Source organism: Lepus europaeus, chromosome 6 (genome assembly GCF_033115175.1).
Source record: "Lepus europaeus isolate LE1 chromosome 6, mLepTim1.pri, whole genome shotgun sequence".
Classification (NCBI taxonomy): Eukaryota; Metazoa; Chordata; class Mammalia; order Lagomorpha; family Leporidae; genus Lepus; species Lepus europaeus.
The window spans coordinates 14,088,294-14,101,164 of NC_084832.1; the positions used below are offsets into that span (position 1 = coordinate 14,088,294).

Below are 12,871 nucleotides of genomic sequence, written 5' to 3' on the forward strand. Positions count from 1 at the left end.
TCTCCTGAGGGCGGCTCTTCATCAGGGGCTGCCCTTGGGCGAGACTGAGAAGGGTGAGTGTCCTCGTTGTTGGCCAGGTTGTCTGTTGCCCCTCGGTAGGAGGGGCAGGAGGCCAAGGAGGAACCCTGGTGCGGGTCCTGTATTAAGGGCTGACCTAGGGAAGTCTGTGTGATGGTTCTGGAGCCAAGGTGACTGAGAAGATGGGCTGCGAGCAAGGCTGTGGGTGCCAAAGGGCTGTGGAGTCAGCAGGAGGAGGAAGGCGCGGGTGAGAAGACTCCGATGCGTGAGATGGCACTGCAGCACTGGTGACCAGAGTCAGCAGGGCCAAGCTGCAGCGGCCAGGGAGGCCTGGGCAGGTGCACGGCTGAGGGAGGGGAGCATGGAGGAGGAGGCTGCCGGGTCCAGCAGGGCGAGCGTGGTGTCGGGACACATGCAGAGGCTACTCGCGGAGCAGAGAGGGATGAGTTCCAAAGCCCAGCTTTCAGGATTGGCCTTGAAGAAAAGGAGGGCCACCCTGCCTCAGTCTCGGGGGAAGGAGGTAAGGAGGTGGCTGCCAGTTCCCAGCTGCTCCCCTTGTATTCCATCCGACGTGAGAGAGGACGTGAGTGTTTGGTGTGCCCCGAGATCCTTGAACCCCAGCAGCTGCGTTAGAAGGGTGCAGGTGCAGTCCCAGCCATTGTGCAGGTTGAGTGGGACGCAAGGCTTTCCCCGGCACATTCCCAAGGGGTGCTCTCTCCTGGAGTACTTGGCAAGCTGGAAAACAAGGAAGCTGGTTGAGGGCTGCCCAGAGCTGCAAAAACAACCTTAACTGAAGAAAATGGTGGACTGTCTCGGCAGAGCCAGGGGTCTCTGGTGGCGGGTCTTCAAGTCTGGAGTAGGCATTCAGCCTTCCCGAGTGTGCACGTTTGCTGAGCATAAAGACATTTGAAACCCAGTTCCACCACTGAGCTCAGAAAAATCACCCAGCTGTTTGTGGAGCAGGGCTTCAGGCATGAATGAAGGTCAGAGGTTTCATTTGTAACCCATGGCTGTTTAGCTTCTCAGGAGCCAGAGGAGTCAAGGCTGGAACTGGCATCCTTGTGGTCCCCGGCATCCTTGTGGTCCCCGGCAGGGTTGTACGGGCCGTGCCCTTCCTGTGTGAGCAGAGCTCTGAGCGACAGTCTGTCACGTGCTCTTTCTTCTTGGTAACCCCCAGGTGCGTTTCACCTGGGGAGATGCAGCCCCCTCCCTGCATGTGTTTGCTAAGGTGGGTGGGGGGTTTTGGGAATGTGGCCTGAACATGGGGCAGGGCGGCTTGTGCGTCATGTCCACGGGGGCGCGTGGGCCTGCAACAGGGCTGTCCCTGAGCAGTGGGCCCCCGGCTTCCAGCAGCCCCGGTGGAGCAGCTGTCTTAGCCTTCAGGGTGTTTCATCTGCGAGAGCCAGTGAGGGCTTAGCCCGTGTTGCACACACAGCCATGGGGGTTGCCAGGGTGCTGTGTCTGCCTCATTCGGGTCACTGCTACAGGGATGCCGCCTCTCCTGGCCCTGCGCTCTTCTCCTCCTCCTGGTTCTCTTTCTCCCTTCTTGCTCCTTTTTATTTCAGTTTCTTTGAAGGAATGAGACTGTGGAGGGTTGGCCTGGCATCCTCTTCCCTGTGCGTGTTATTGAGGACAGAGGCATCAGGATTGGTGGCCCTGAGCTCTCCTGCTCTGGGGGTCCTGGGTTGGCACTGGTCCCTGGTGCTGTTGGCATTTTGGGTTGGGCACTTCCTTGTGCAGAGGTGGGCAGCATCCTCGGGCCCAGCCTCAGCTTGGTGACAAATAGCCCCTCCCTCTGTGCTGAGGTCAGGATGGGTGCTTGAGTCCCCACGGCTGGTTGGGGTCCTTGGGAATGAATCGGACAGGTGTGTTGGGGTCCTTGGCAGTGAGTACCACAGGTGTAGACAGGTGTGTGTGCGACTAATCAGGTTCACGGCAAAGAGCCTTCAGAAGCTGTTTCAAGGGCACGGCATTTATGTGACAGGATGGCAGACTGCTGCTGTTTTCTGGGATCTGATGGGGTCGGGGCTGCAGAGCTGGGAGCTGGGATGTAAGTGAAGGCCTGGGGCTGTATCTAGTGAGCATGAAAGCGTAGCCTGCTGTGAAGCAATAGGATGCACGTTCCCTGCCATATATGACAAGCCGGCCATGTCTTGGCAAATATCCATCTGAATTTAGGAAAATTTGGGGATAAGGTGGGGGAGCAAAGTGCACTTTCTGTTTGAGAGAAGGGTGCTTTTTTTTTTTTTTTTTTTTTTGACAGAGAGGCAGAGAGAAAGGTCTTCGTTTTTCCGTTGGTTCACTCCAAGTGGCCGCTACAGCTGGTGTGCTGTGGCCGACGCACCACGCTGATCCGAAGCCAGGAGCCAGGTGCTTCTGGTCTCCCACGCGGGTGCAGGGCCCAAGCACTTAGGCCATCTTCCACTGCCTTCCCGGGCCACAGCAGAGAGCTGGACTGGGAGAGGAGCAACCGGGACTAGAACCCGGGGTGCCGGCGCCGCAGGTGGAGGATTAGCCTAGTGAGCCACGGCGCCGGCGAAAAGGGTGCATTTTTAATAAGCTAATATATCTATTCTAACCTGTCCAAATAAACATTTAGATTTTTAATTACTTTCATTATACAGCCCCTGGAGCCTTTTCTAGCTTTTCTAATCTAGCTGGGTGATGGCTCTTGCTGCACACGTGCTGCCTGTAGTTGTCTAATCCACATAGGCTGCGAGACCTGGGAACCTCCCTCCTGCGCTGAAGAACAGTGCTCACAGCCAGCCTGGTCCTTGACCCAGGGGCCACGTCAGTCCTGGGGGGACTGGTCTGTGGCGTTTGTAACACTGCTGATGACACGGAAGAACTGTTGTGACACTGTGAAGTGTTAAGTTCCCCTTCTTTTCTTTTCTGCAGAATCTGAAAGCAGATCCAGAAGAGCTTTTCACAAAACTCGAGAAAATCGGGAAGGGCTCCTTTGGTGAAGTGTTCAAGGGCATTGACAATCGGACTCAGAAAGTAGTTGCCATCAAAATCATTGATCTGGAAGAAGCAGAGGATGAGATAGAGGACATCCAGCAAGAAATCACCGTGCTGAGTCAGTGCGACAGCCCCTACGTAACCAAGTACTACGGGTCCTATCTGAAGGTAGGCTTAAAAATAACAAGGTTTCCGTGACGCAGTGCTGGACCGAGCCCTGAGCCCTGAGCCCTGAGCCCTGAGCGGCGCCGTGAAGGACTCGTAACAGCGTCCAGGTTATTGGAGGAGGGAGAAGTGCTGGGACCTGGCTTTGCTGGTCCTGTCATCTCACATGTCACCTATGGGAGTATGTTTCAGGTGTTTGATGTTGCAATTCTGTTTCACACACGAAGGTATTTCTGAGTGGGACTTGGTTGTCAGAAACAGTTCTTAAGTCGTAATAGTAATCATCAATATGTGATATTCAGATGGCTTATGATTGGCAGTAAAAGCCATCAACTGTGGTTTTAATTTGATGTTCTTTTTAAAAATTGCTGCTGACAATTGATGAGTTCAGCCACATGCTTTCGAGAAGCAATCACTTCAGTACAATAGTGGTTATGGCGACGTGTAGCACCACGACGTGCCCTTGACCTTGACCTTTACTCAGCACTCAGTTTTTTTTTTTGTTTGTTTGTTTGTTTTTTTTAATGTGCTTTTTGTTTTTAATTTGAGGGGCAGAGATGGGCTAAAACAGAGAGCTCCTGTCTGTTGGTTCATTCCTTCAGTGCCCACACGGCTGTGGCTGGGCTGGGAGTCAGGAACTCATTGAAGTCTCCCATGTGGGCAGCAGGAACCCAACTGCTAGAATCATTACCTGTTGCCTCCCAGGGCTTCTGTTCGCAAGGAGCTGGAGTCAGGAACTGGTGCTGGGACCTGAAGCCAGGTACTCTGCCAGGTGATTCGGGTTTCCTGTTTGCTGTCTTAACTGCCAGGCCTAACTCCCGCCCATTACTCAGTTGTTACAGATGGCTTTCTCATCCTGCATGAGACCATTTTGGCATTTTAGGTGTGTAGAGTGATCCTGTCCTACCACTAAGAAAACTAGAGAGGATCTCTTACATTTCAACTTCCTTAATAGGGGCTGGCTTCCCAGAACTTACAGATGTGATGTCTCTTCCCATGGGGTTTTGGAAATTTTAAGAATTGGTGGAGCCAGCGCTGTGGCACAGTGGGTTAAAGCCCCGGTCTCCCATATGGACGCCGGTTCGAGTCCTGGCTGCTCCACTTCCAGTCCAGCACCCTGCTGATGTGTTTAGGGGGGCAGCGGAGGATGGCTCAGGTCCTTGGGCCCCTGCACCCACGTGGGAGACCTGGAAGATGATCCTGGTTCCTTGCTTTGGAACAACAGCTCCAGCTGTTATGGCCATCTGGGGAGTGAACCAGCGGATGGAAGACCTCTCTCTCTGTCTCTACATCTTTCTGTAACTCTGTTTTTCAAATAAATAAATCTTAAAAATCAGTGAAAAAGCAGACTGCAGCAGTTCTTGTGGATCCCAAATCCTAGTAGTTAGAAACGACCAAGAGGGCAGCAGTGGCCATGGGTAAGTTAAGGGCAGGCCTCCCCCTCTCCTGAGTCTGTCCCCTGAATTCCTAAGTCACAGCTCGCACCCTGCTGTGATGTCAGCAGGTCAGTGCGCGTGTTGGTCTTGTAGAAGGGCTGTAGGGTGTGAGTTGAAGATGGGCGTTTTGAGAACCCTTGGTTTGCTAGAATGGACGTTTAAAGGAAATCGGTTTTGAGTGCCCCATTTTTCCCATGGTATGGACGGTGGCAGTGCGTCATAGTGTAGATGCGTCATCCTGAAGCGGAAGGAGTGAGTTTTGGAGTCCGGTGACCCTGGACCTGTTTGTGCTGCTGGTGCGCTTGTGTCTTACACTTTCCCACTTCCTTCTGTGTCAGGTGGGAATTATGGGGTAAATACGTCATTGTTGCAAAGATGAAATGGGGTCAGGTGTGTGGAGGTACCTGCCGTCTGGTGGGTGCTGAATTACTCCTTTCTTAACTGCTTGGGTTTGTTCATACCTCGTCCTGTGATGGAGGAGCTGCCAGTGAAGGTGCACAGTGAGGCCAAGCCAGGAAACCCTGACTGGAGGGAGGAGGAGGGGTGCCAGCGACAGGAGTAAGTCCGTTTGCAACTTCTCGTGGCCGGGCAGAAGCACTTCCCCAGGGAAGGCCAAGGTTGCTCGCTGTTCAAGTGCTGGCGGAACAAGAAGTCTGCTAAAGAACCTTAACTTGGACCCCGTCCACTGTGTCAGTGTCCCCCGTGAAATGATTGTGTCATCAGCGTTCCAGTGAATTCCGAGTTGGGTTTCGTGTGCCGCACTGATGGGGTTATTTTACTAGGAATGGTAATTCTAGGGGAAGGAGATGTGTGGGGGAGGAGATGTCCCCACAGGCTTTGGTGACGTAGGCCAGCTGTCAGTGTGGTTCACAGCATTTTCAGCTGCAGCTCCTCAGGGGAGTTGTTATTGCGTGCTGGATAGACTGCTTCCTTATGGCCACGTACAGTATTACCTTGACCGTATCTAACTAGAGATTCCATCCGTGTGTCCTGTTCTCGTCTGAGTCACTGATTCTAGAATATGAGGTTCCAGATCCACTTGGCCTTGACCTCGGGTCGCCCGGTAAGGTTTGTTCATGCAGTGCCCGCTGCTGTGATAAACCTCCTGTGTTTATCCTAAGATGGGATGGAATTCGGCCTCTCGCAAACTGATGGGATTCCTCTGAGCAGCGCTCACTTGAGAACCCAGGCTCCTGCGGCCCTGTTTGAAGACCTCCCGTCAGTGTGAGGGGAGTGCAGGCTCACGTGTGGGAGGCTTCTTGAGCCCCTCCTAGAACAGATCCTGTGGTTTCTGCCCACGCCCTCGCAGCCAGAACTCGGTCAAGGGCGGCGCCCAGCTCGGGGCTGGGAGTGTCCTGGGTGGAGGGCAGGGCCTGGTGCACAGCTGGCCGGTCTTCGAGCTCCGTGAGGAAGTGGAGTCCCGTGGGCTTGATTTTGCCACTGCCTGCCTGCAGGTGTGATGGACGGTGAAGGTCTGTGTTTTCCTGGGCAGGTCATGTTGTCCTTGAGGAAGTACAAATTCTACAGCACCTCCAGGAGAAGCTGCCCTCGATTTCTTAAACCAGGGGAAGCTGTCTCTGTCTTACTTTGCTGACGCACGTACCCATTGCCCTTACTGCACAGCATTTGGTGCTGCGGCGGTGCAGGGTGCAGGGCGGGGAGCCAGGCCTGAGTGCTTGTGCGCTGTGGTTCCCTGAAGTTCTTGGCCCTCAGGGTAACCCTCTTCCCTTTGATGGGGCACAGGCTGCTCTTCATTGTCCTGCTAGGCTCAAGAAGTTAAAGTCAGCACGGTGCTAGCTGCCAAGTAAGACACATTACATTGACTGGTTAGACAAATGGAACTTTGACCAGGCGTTGGAAATGATTGTGCCCAATGTGGTTTCTGCCACAGCCCCCTTTTTAAAAAATTTACTTATTTATTTGAAAGGCATAGTTAACTGAGCTACAGAGAAGGAGAGGCAGAGGCAGAGGCAGAGAGAGAGAGAGAGAGAGATTTTCCATCTGCTGGTTCACTCCCCAAATGGCTATGGTGACTAGTGCTGGCCCAGACTGAAGCTATGAGCCAGGAGCTTCTTCCAGGTCTCCCAAGTCGAGGATGGGAGCCATCCTCTGCTGCCTTCCCAGGCACCTTGGCAGGGAGCTGGATCTGAAGTGAAGCAGCTGGGACTCGAACCAGTGCCCAAATGGGATGCATGGCAGGCAGTGGCTTAACCTACTGAGCCACAGCGTTGGCCCCATGTATTTTTTTTTTTTAAGATTTTATTTGGGGCCAGCTCAGTGGCATAGTGAACGAAGCCACCATTTGTGGTGCCCACATCCAGTATGGACACCAGTTTGAGTCCTGGCTGGTCCACTTCTGATCCAGCTCCCTGATGATGGGCCTGGGAAAGCAACAGAACATGGCCCAAGTGCCTGGGCCCCAGCCACCCACGTGGGAGACCCGGATAGAGTTCCAGGTTCCTGGCTTTGACCTGGCCCAGCCCCAGCTATTGTAGCCATTTGGGGAGTAACCAGTGAGGGGAAGGTGTCTCTCTTTCTCTAACTGTGCCTTTCAAATATGTTTCAAAGATGTTATTTATTTGACAGTTACAGAGAGAGGAAGAGGGGAAGAGACAGAAAAAGAGATCTTCTATTTGTAAGTTCATTCCCCCAAAGGCCTGCAATAGCTGGGGCTGGGCCAGGCCAAAGCCAGGAGCCTGGAACTCCATCCGGGTCTCCCACATGGGTGGCTGGGGCCCAGGCACTTGGTCCATCTTCCACTGCTTTCCAAGGCGTGCTGTCAGGGAACTGGTTTGGAAGTGGAGCAACTGAGACTTGAGCTGGTGCTCATATGGGATGCCAGAGTTTCAGGCTGTGGCTTAACATGCTATGCCACAATGAAAACATTTCAGTTCACATCAATGCCTGCTATGTCTGGACTTCGCTGTGCCTGAAATTCTTAGAAAACATAGTTTCTCTCTCATTCGTGCTCTTTGTCTTTCTAGACTGTTTCAGCAGTTCTTTGCATTGGGATAGGGAAAATAAGACACTGTTTTAATACTGTGCATATGGAGAGGTGGTTTGTACTTTATTTGAACTGGAATCACAAGGCCAAATTTAAAGGGCCAGAGAAGAAAGTGGGAGCTGTGCCACACAGAGAGGAGGGCCTTGGGCGGTGTTTGTAGCAGAGAGAGCAAGACCCCCTAAATCCAGTGCTGGCCACCCCACCTGTACCTTCTCTCATTGAGGGTTTGAGTGTCCCTGCCTGGGCGTGGGGGATGGGTGCTGCTGGCATCCAGTGGGTGGGCCAGGGATGTCCCGGGCACAGGATGGCTGCAGGTGAGAACTGCCCCTCCCAGGGGCCAGCAGTGCTGTGTCTGCAGCTGAGTCCTGGAAGCTTGGTGTAACTAATGTGATTGCTAAGGATAACATTTGGGATTCTGGGAATATCCCAGAGGGTATTTTGGACAGGGAATCTCTGAGCCCACAGTCATGCCCATTACGGTTTGTGTCAGCTCAGTGAGCATTGCAAGCAGGATGTGCCCAAACTCAAAGCTTGTTTGCAGTACTCGGGCCCCTGCAGCCCTTGGCACACTGGCTGGGAAAGCGGAGGCTTCTCCTGGTTGCCTGTGTTCTGGTGTGTGCAGCAGGGATTGTTGGCGTGCAGAGCAGCTGCGACTCTGGTCTGGGGCTGGTTCGGAACTCCACGCTGTGCACTAGTAGGAAGCAGTGTGGTCTGTGCTGTGCCGGGAGAGGCAGCCTCTCCCTGAGTGCCATCAGTATGGGAAGTCCCTGGTTCTCCCCTGGACCTTGGGTTCTTGCTACAAAAATTATACTCCACAGATGTTTTAAAAAGATTTATTTTTATTTATTTTAATGGCATAGTTAGAGGGAGAGGGAGGGACAGAGAAAGAGAGGTTTTCCATCTGCTGGTTCTCTCCCCAGTGGCCAAAAATAGCCAGGGCTGGGCCAGTCCAAAGCCAGGAGCCCAAGGACTTGGGCCATCTTCTGCTGCTTTCTCAGGTGCATTAGCAGGGAGCTGGATCAGAATTAGAGCAGCTGGGACTTGAGCCCAACCGGTGCTCACATGGAATGCTGGCGCCTTTACCCGCTATGCTGCAAGATTGGCCGCCACAGCCGGTTTTTGATGCCTGGAGTGGAGCAGTGGAGACCTCACCCAGCTCACATTTGTATGTTTTCTAGCAAACACTTGATGACAACCTCAGAACTAATCACCTGGTTTTCAGCTTTGAACTTGGACTTAGGATCATGTTAATGAATGAGAGAGCAAATGAGGTACTGATACCTTGGCTTTCTTTTTCCTTGTGTGTGCTAGGGTTTTTGTTACTTTGTAAAAAATTAAGAGTGGTGTGCTGTTCTTCTGTGAAAGCAGAGATCCCACTGAAGGCCTCTGAGCTTTAGACTGAGTTCTTAGCCCATGAAATGACCTGTTTTAACTGTGTTAAATCAATTGTTGTTCTCTCTCTCGTTGCATAGCTTCCCTTTTCTCCATGAGCTCTTGATGAGAGTGTTGCTGTTCATGACATCATCATCCATCTATGGAAGATCCTTCTGTTTCAGTGTGTGTGTGTGTCCACAATAGATCCAGCATTGTTCTTTGTACTGTGTGTGGGTGTATTTTTTCCCTACTACATAATTATTGTTAAAATTTATACACAGTAAAAGTCATCTTTGAGTGGCCAGTTTTATATGTTTTTAAGATATGTGTAGATTGTTACAAGTAGTACCACACATAGGACCCAGACCAAGTCCAACATTCTGCAGAATTCCCAAGAAGCCCCACCGTGGAATCACCCTGGAATCAGTGTGCAGACTTTTGTCTGCAGCTCCTTGCGGGTGTCGTGATGGGTGTGGGACTCCACGCCCACGTGCCTGCATGTGTCAGGTTGTTATTTATGGTGGAAGGGCATGCTCTTGGGACTGCTGGACGGGTGTACCAGGTCGACTTACCAAACACTGGGTTATTTCCAGAATTTGACAATTCCGATCATGGTTCTGTAGATATTCCTGTAGTGTTTTCATATGCATGTAGGTCTGTGTCTCTCTAGCATGAGCACCTGCAAGTAGGATCGCTGAGCCCCCTGGTGCCTGCCTGCCAGCTTCCCGGGGTGGCTGTAGTCACTATTCCCACCAGCACTGGGCGTTGTCAGTATGTTTTGTGTCAGCCACGAAGCAGGTGGGCCGTGATGTGTGAGTGTAGCCCTGTTGGCTTAGGTTGTACATATCTTCTCAGACGACTTTTGACTATAGCTGTGTGGGGCTCGGGGTGCCACTCTCTGGGGAGGGAATTCATCCCTACAGCTAAATGCTGCTGTGTGGTGGTTCAGAGCAGCCTAGAGAGTTCACACTCCCACCGCCCAGGGTTTGTTTGTTTGTTTGTTTTTTTTGGGGGGGGGTGTGGCAGGGCATTTCTCTCTGTCTCTTCTAAGGAAACATGTATTCTTTTAAAATGTGCAATCCAGTGGTGTCTGATAGGTTCATGTTGGCTTTGATCTTGGAAATGCTGTGTTCCTCTCCTGGGGATGGTCTGTGTTTGCCTAGAAAACAGCCCCATGATTGCCTTCTCTTCGCAGCTGTTCCGGTTACTCCCTAGACGTGCTCTTCCTTCCTGATGGCTTGTGCTGGGGGCCTGCCCCCCTGTGCTCCCTAGGGCAGGCCCAGGAAGCCGCGTTGGCTCTTGTGGGACAGCTGAGACCTGCTGGGCTCTGGAGGGTGGAGTTAGCTCCTGGTCTTCTCAGGAATCTGGGAGGGTTTTGTGTAGTGAAGACCTAGAGGCCTGGGGTTTTACGGGTGTTCTTGGGAGTCCTTTTGCCTGTGCTGTGATGATCGAGAAGTTAATCTGTGGGTGACTCTGGAACAGGTATTTGAGCCCAGCCTTTACACAGAGATACTTGGCCTCACAGCACTCTGCTGGGTGGGTTCTTTGCCCCTCCTCCTCTGTATGATGCACAGGGAACTCTAAACAGATTTCTGTAATTCCTGCAGCCCCAGAGGCAAGGATCAGACGCCTGCAGGCAGTTCTGTGTCTGAGGAAAAGCACGGATTTCAGAAAAGGACATGGAGTGATGCATCATGGGACGTTTACAGATGGGTTTTCTAGGTGTGCGGTTGGTTGGGGGCTGTTGGCTTAGTGCACACAGAGGGGCCTGAAGAAGTGGACCTCACCTGTTAGGCATACGGAGCAGCGTTCCCCGGGGTTAGACACTCAGCTTAGTTACTGGAGTTTTGTTGTGTCCGGTTGACAGGGCTGAGGTTGGCTTCTGGTCCTGTGCTGTGGCTGGGTGTGCTCTCCTCCAGCTTGCACGGCCTGCAGGCCTTTTCTCGAGCTTTGGGACAGGGCTGCCGCAGGCTGGGGAGGATTTGGTAGTCGCTGTTGATAAATCAGGGTGAGGAGGGGGCGTCAGCTTCTTTGGAACTGTTTGGTAGCAGACATAGGTTGTTTAAAAGCCGCACTGGGCCAGCGCTGCGGCTCACTTGGCTAATCCTCCGCCTGCGGTGCCGGCACACCGGATTCTAGTCCCTGTTGGGGTACCGGATTCTGTCCCAGTTGCTCCTCTTCCAGTCCAGCTCTTTGCTGTGGCCCAGGAAGGCAGTGGAGGATGGCCCAAGTGCTTGGGCCCTGCACCTGCATGGGAGACCAGGAGAAGCACCTGGCTCCTGGCTTCAGATCGGTGCAGCATGCCGGTCACAGCGGCCATTTGGGGGGTGAACCAATGGAAGGAAGACGTTCCTCTCTGTCTGTCTCTCTCTCTCTCTAACTCTGCGTGTAAAAAAAAAAAAGCTGCACTGGACAGAGAGGGCTCTTCGTTGAGGAAATGCCGTTAGCTGGTTTCCTACGTCAGGATGCAGTGGGAGGCCTTTCTCTTGGCTCCTTGGTTCCTCGGGGGACCTGTCTCTGGACACTGTTCTTTTGTCCGTTGAAGTCCTCTTCAGAGACGGGCAGACTCATCCCTAGAAGAAGGGGCGTAGCCACGCCAAGTGCAGAAGGCACAGTGCTTTCTTGCCGTGCAGGGACTGAGGCCGGCCCGCGGTCAGAACTTCCATTAGAAATAGTCCTTTAAATTCTCTTTGGTGTCTCCCTCTCCTCAGAGGGGTGGCAGCTGATGGACAGTGGGCTCATGGCCCCGACACCGCCGGACTCCAAGGGCGGTCGGCTGCTCCGTCAGTGTCACCCAGACAGGCGCACCTTCCTCTCCAGTCCCGTGCTACCTCCACTCGCACTCAGAAGTGTCCTCCTGGCTCCAGCTAGGCCAGGGTCAGCCCTGCTCACCTTCCTGAGCTTAGAAGCGAGCGGAGACAGAAAGCTCTGGCAGTCTGCTCCTCGTTGAGGATGAGAGCTCCCCAGACAGCGGTCTTGTCCTCTGGGGTGACTCCGCGTGGCTTGCTCTGTCCCTCCTGGCGCACTGGGATACGTTGTGGCCGCCGTGAGCCTCTGTTGCCATTGGAGCCTTCTGCTTGCAGTAGGTGGGGTGGTGTCAGCGGGGCTGCTGCTCACTGCTGTCTGGTTACCCCTGCATTTCCCCAGAGCAGAGCTGCCGGGGAGACGGGCTGCACCGGCACGGCTGGGGCATTGTCTGTCGCAGAGAATCTGTTCTGGCCGCGGTCTCGCCCTCCTGTCAGAGGAGTGGGTGTGGAAAGGAATGCTGTGTGTCCTGGTGAGTTGTTGTGGTGTTTATTGTTTCTTTAAGAGCTTAGGTTGTGGGCTGTAGAGAAATTTTAACTTGTGTCCTTGGAGAAATCTGCTGATGGTGAACTTTCAGTTTTCCCATGGAAAAGTAAAAAGCCCTTTGGACTGAAGCATGGCTGCTGAGGAAGTGGATTGAGCCAAGTGTGGTCCTCTGTGCTCCCTCGGCAGCTCGGGCTGGTAAGGAGGGGCGGGAGGCTGCTGTGTGGAAGGAGTCCCGCCCGGTCCTGCCGTGGCCGCGTGGGCCGGTGGCTGCGTGGGCCAGGTGGGGGCGCCCTGTGAAAGCCTGTGAGTTTTAAAAGAGCATGAAAATGTTGAGCGTTGTTTCTCTGGCCTTCCACTCACACTTCACCTTGGCGTTGGGAGTCTGCGGTCCGCTTGGGTGCGGCGCTCTCGTGGGGCTGTCACTCGTGTAGAATATGTCGGAAGGTTCCTCCCAGTTCTTCCCGGGTCTGCCATGTCCTGGCGATCCCCGTGCAGTTCACCCTCTGAGAAGATTGCAGGCTGCGGTGGCTTCAATGACAGGCAGCCGTGCAGACCACACGTTCACGTGATGGCGGGAGGCCCTGAGCCCAGCGCCAGGAAGTGCATTTCATCCCTGCCTCGC

At 53.5% G+C, this 12,871-nt stretch overlaps 1 protein-coding gene across 1 annotated transcript in view; it reads left to right on the forward strand.

The window, feature by feature from the left end:
• STK24 (serine/threonine kinase 24) overlaps positions 1 to 12,871 on the forward strand; it is an 88,556-nt gene that overhangs the window by 33,078 nt on the left and 42,607 nt on the right. The window contains exon 2 of the mRNA XM_062193999.1: positions 2,917 to 3,147. Coding sequence (XP_062049983.1) covers positions 2,917 to 3,147 — 231 coding nt within the window. The remainder of the gene's footprint in view (positions 1 to 2,916; positions 3,148 to 12,871) is intronic.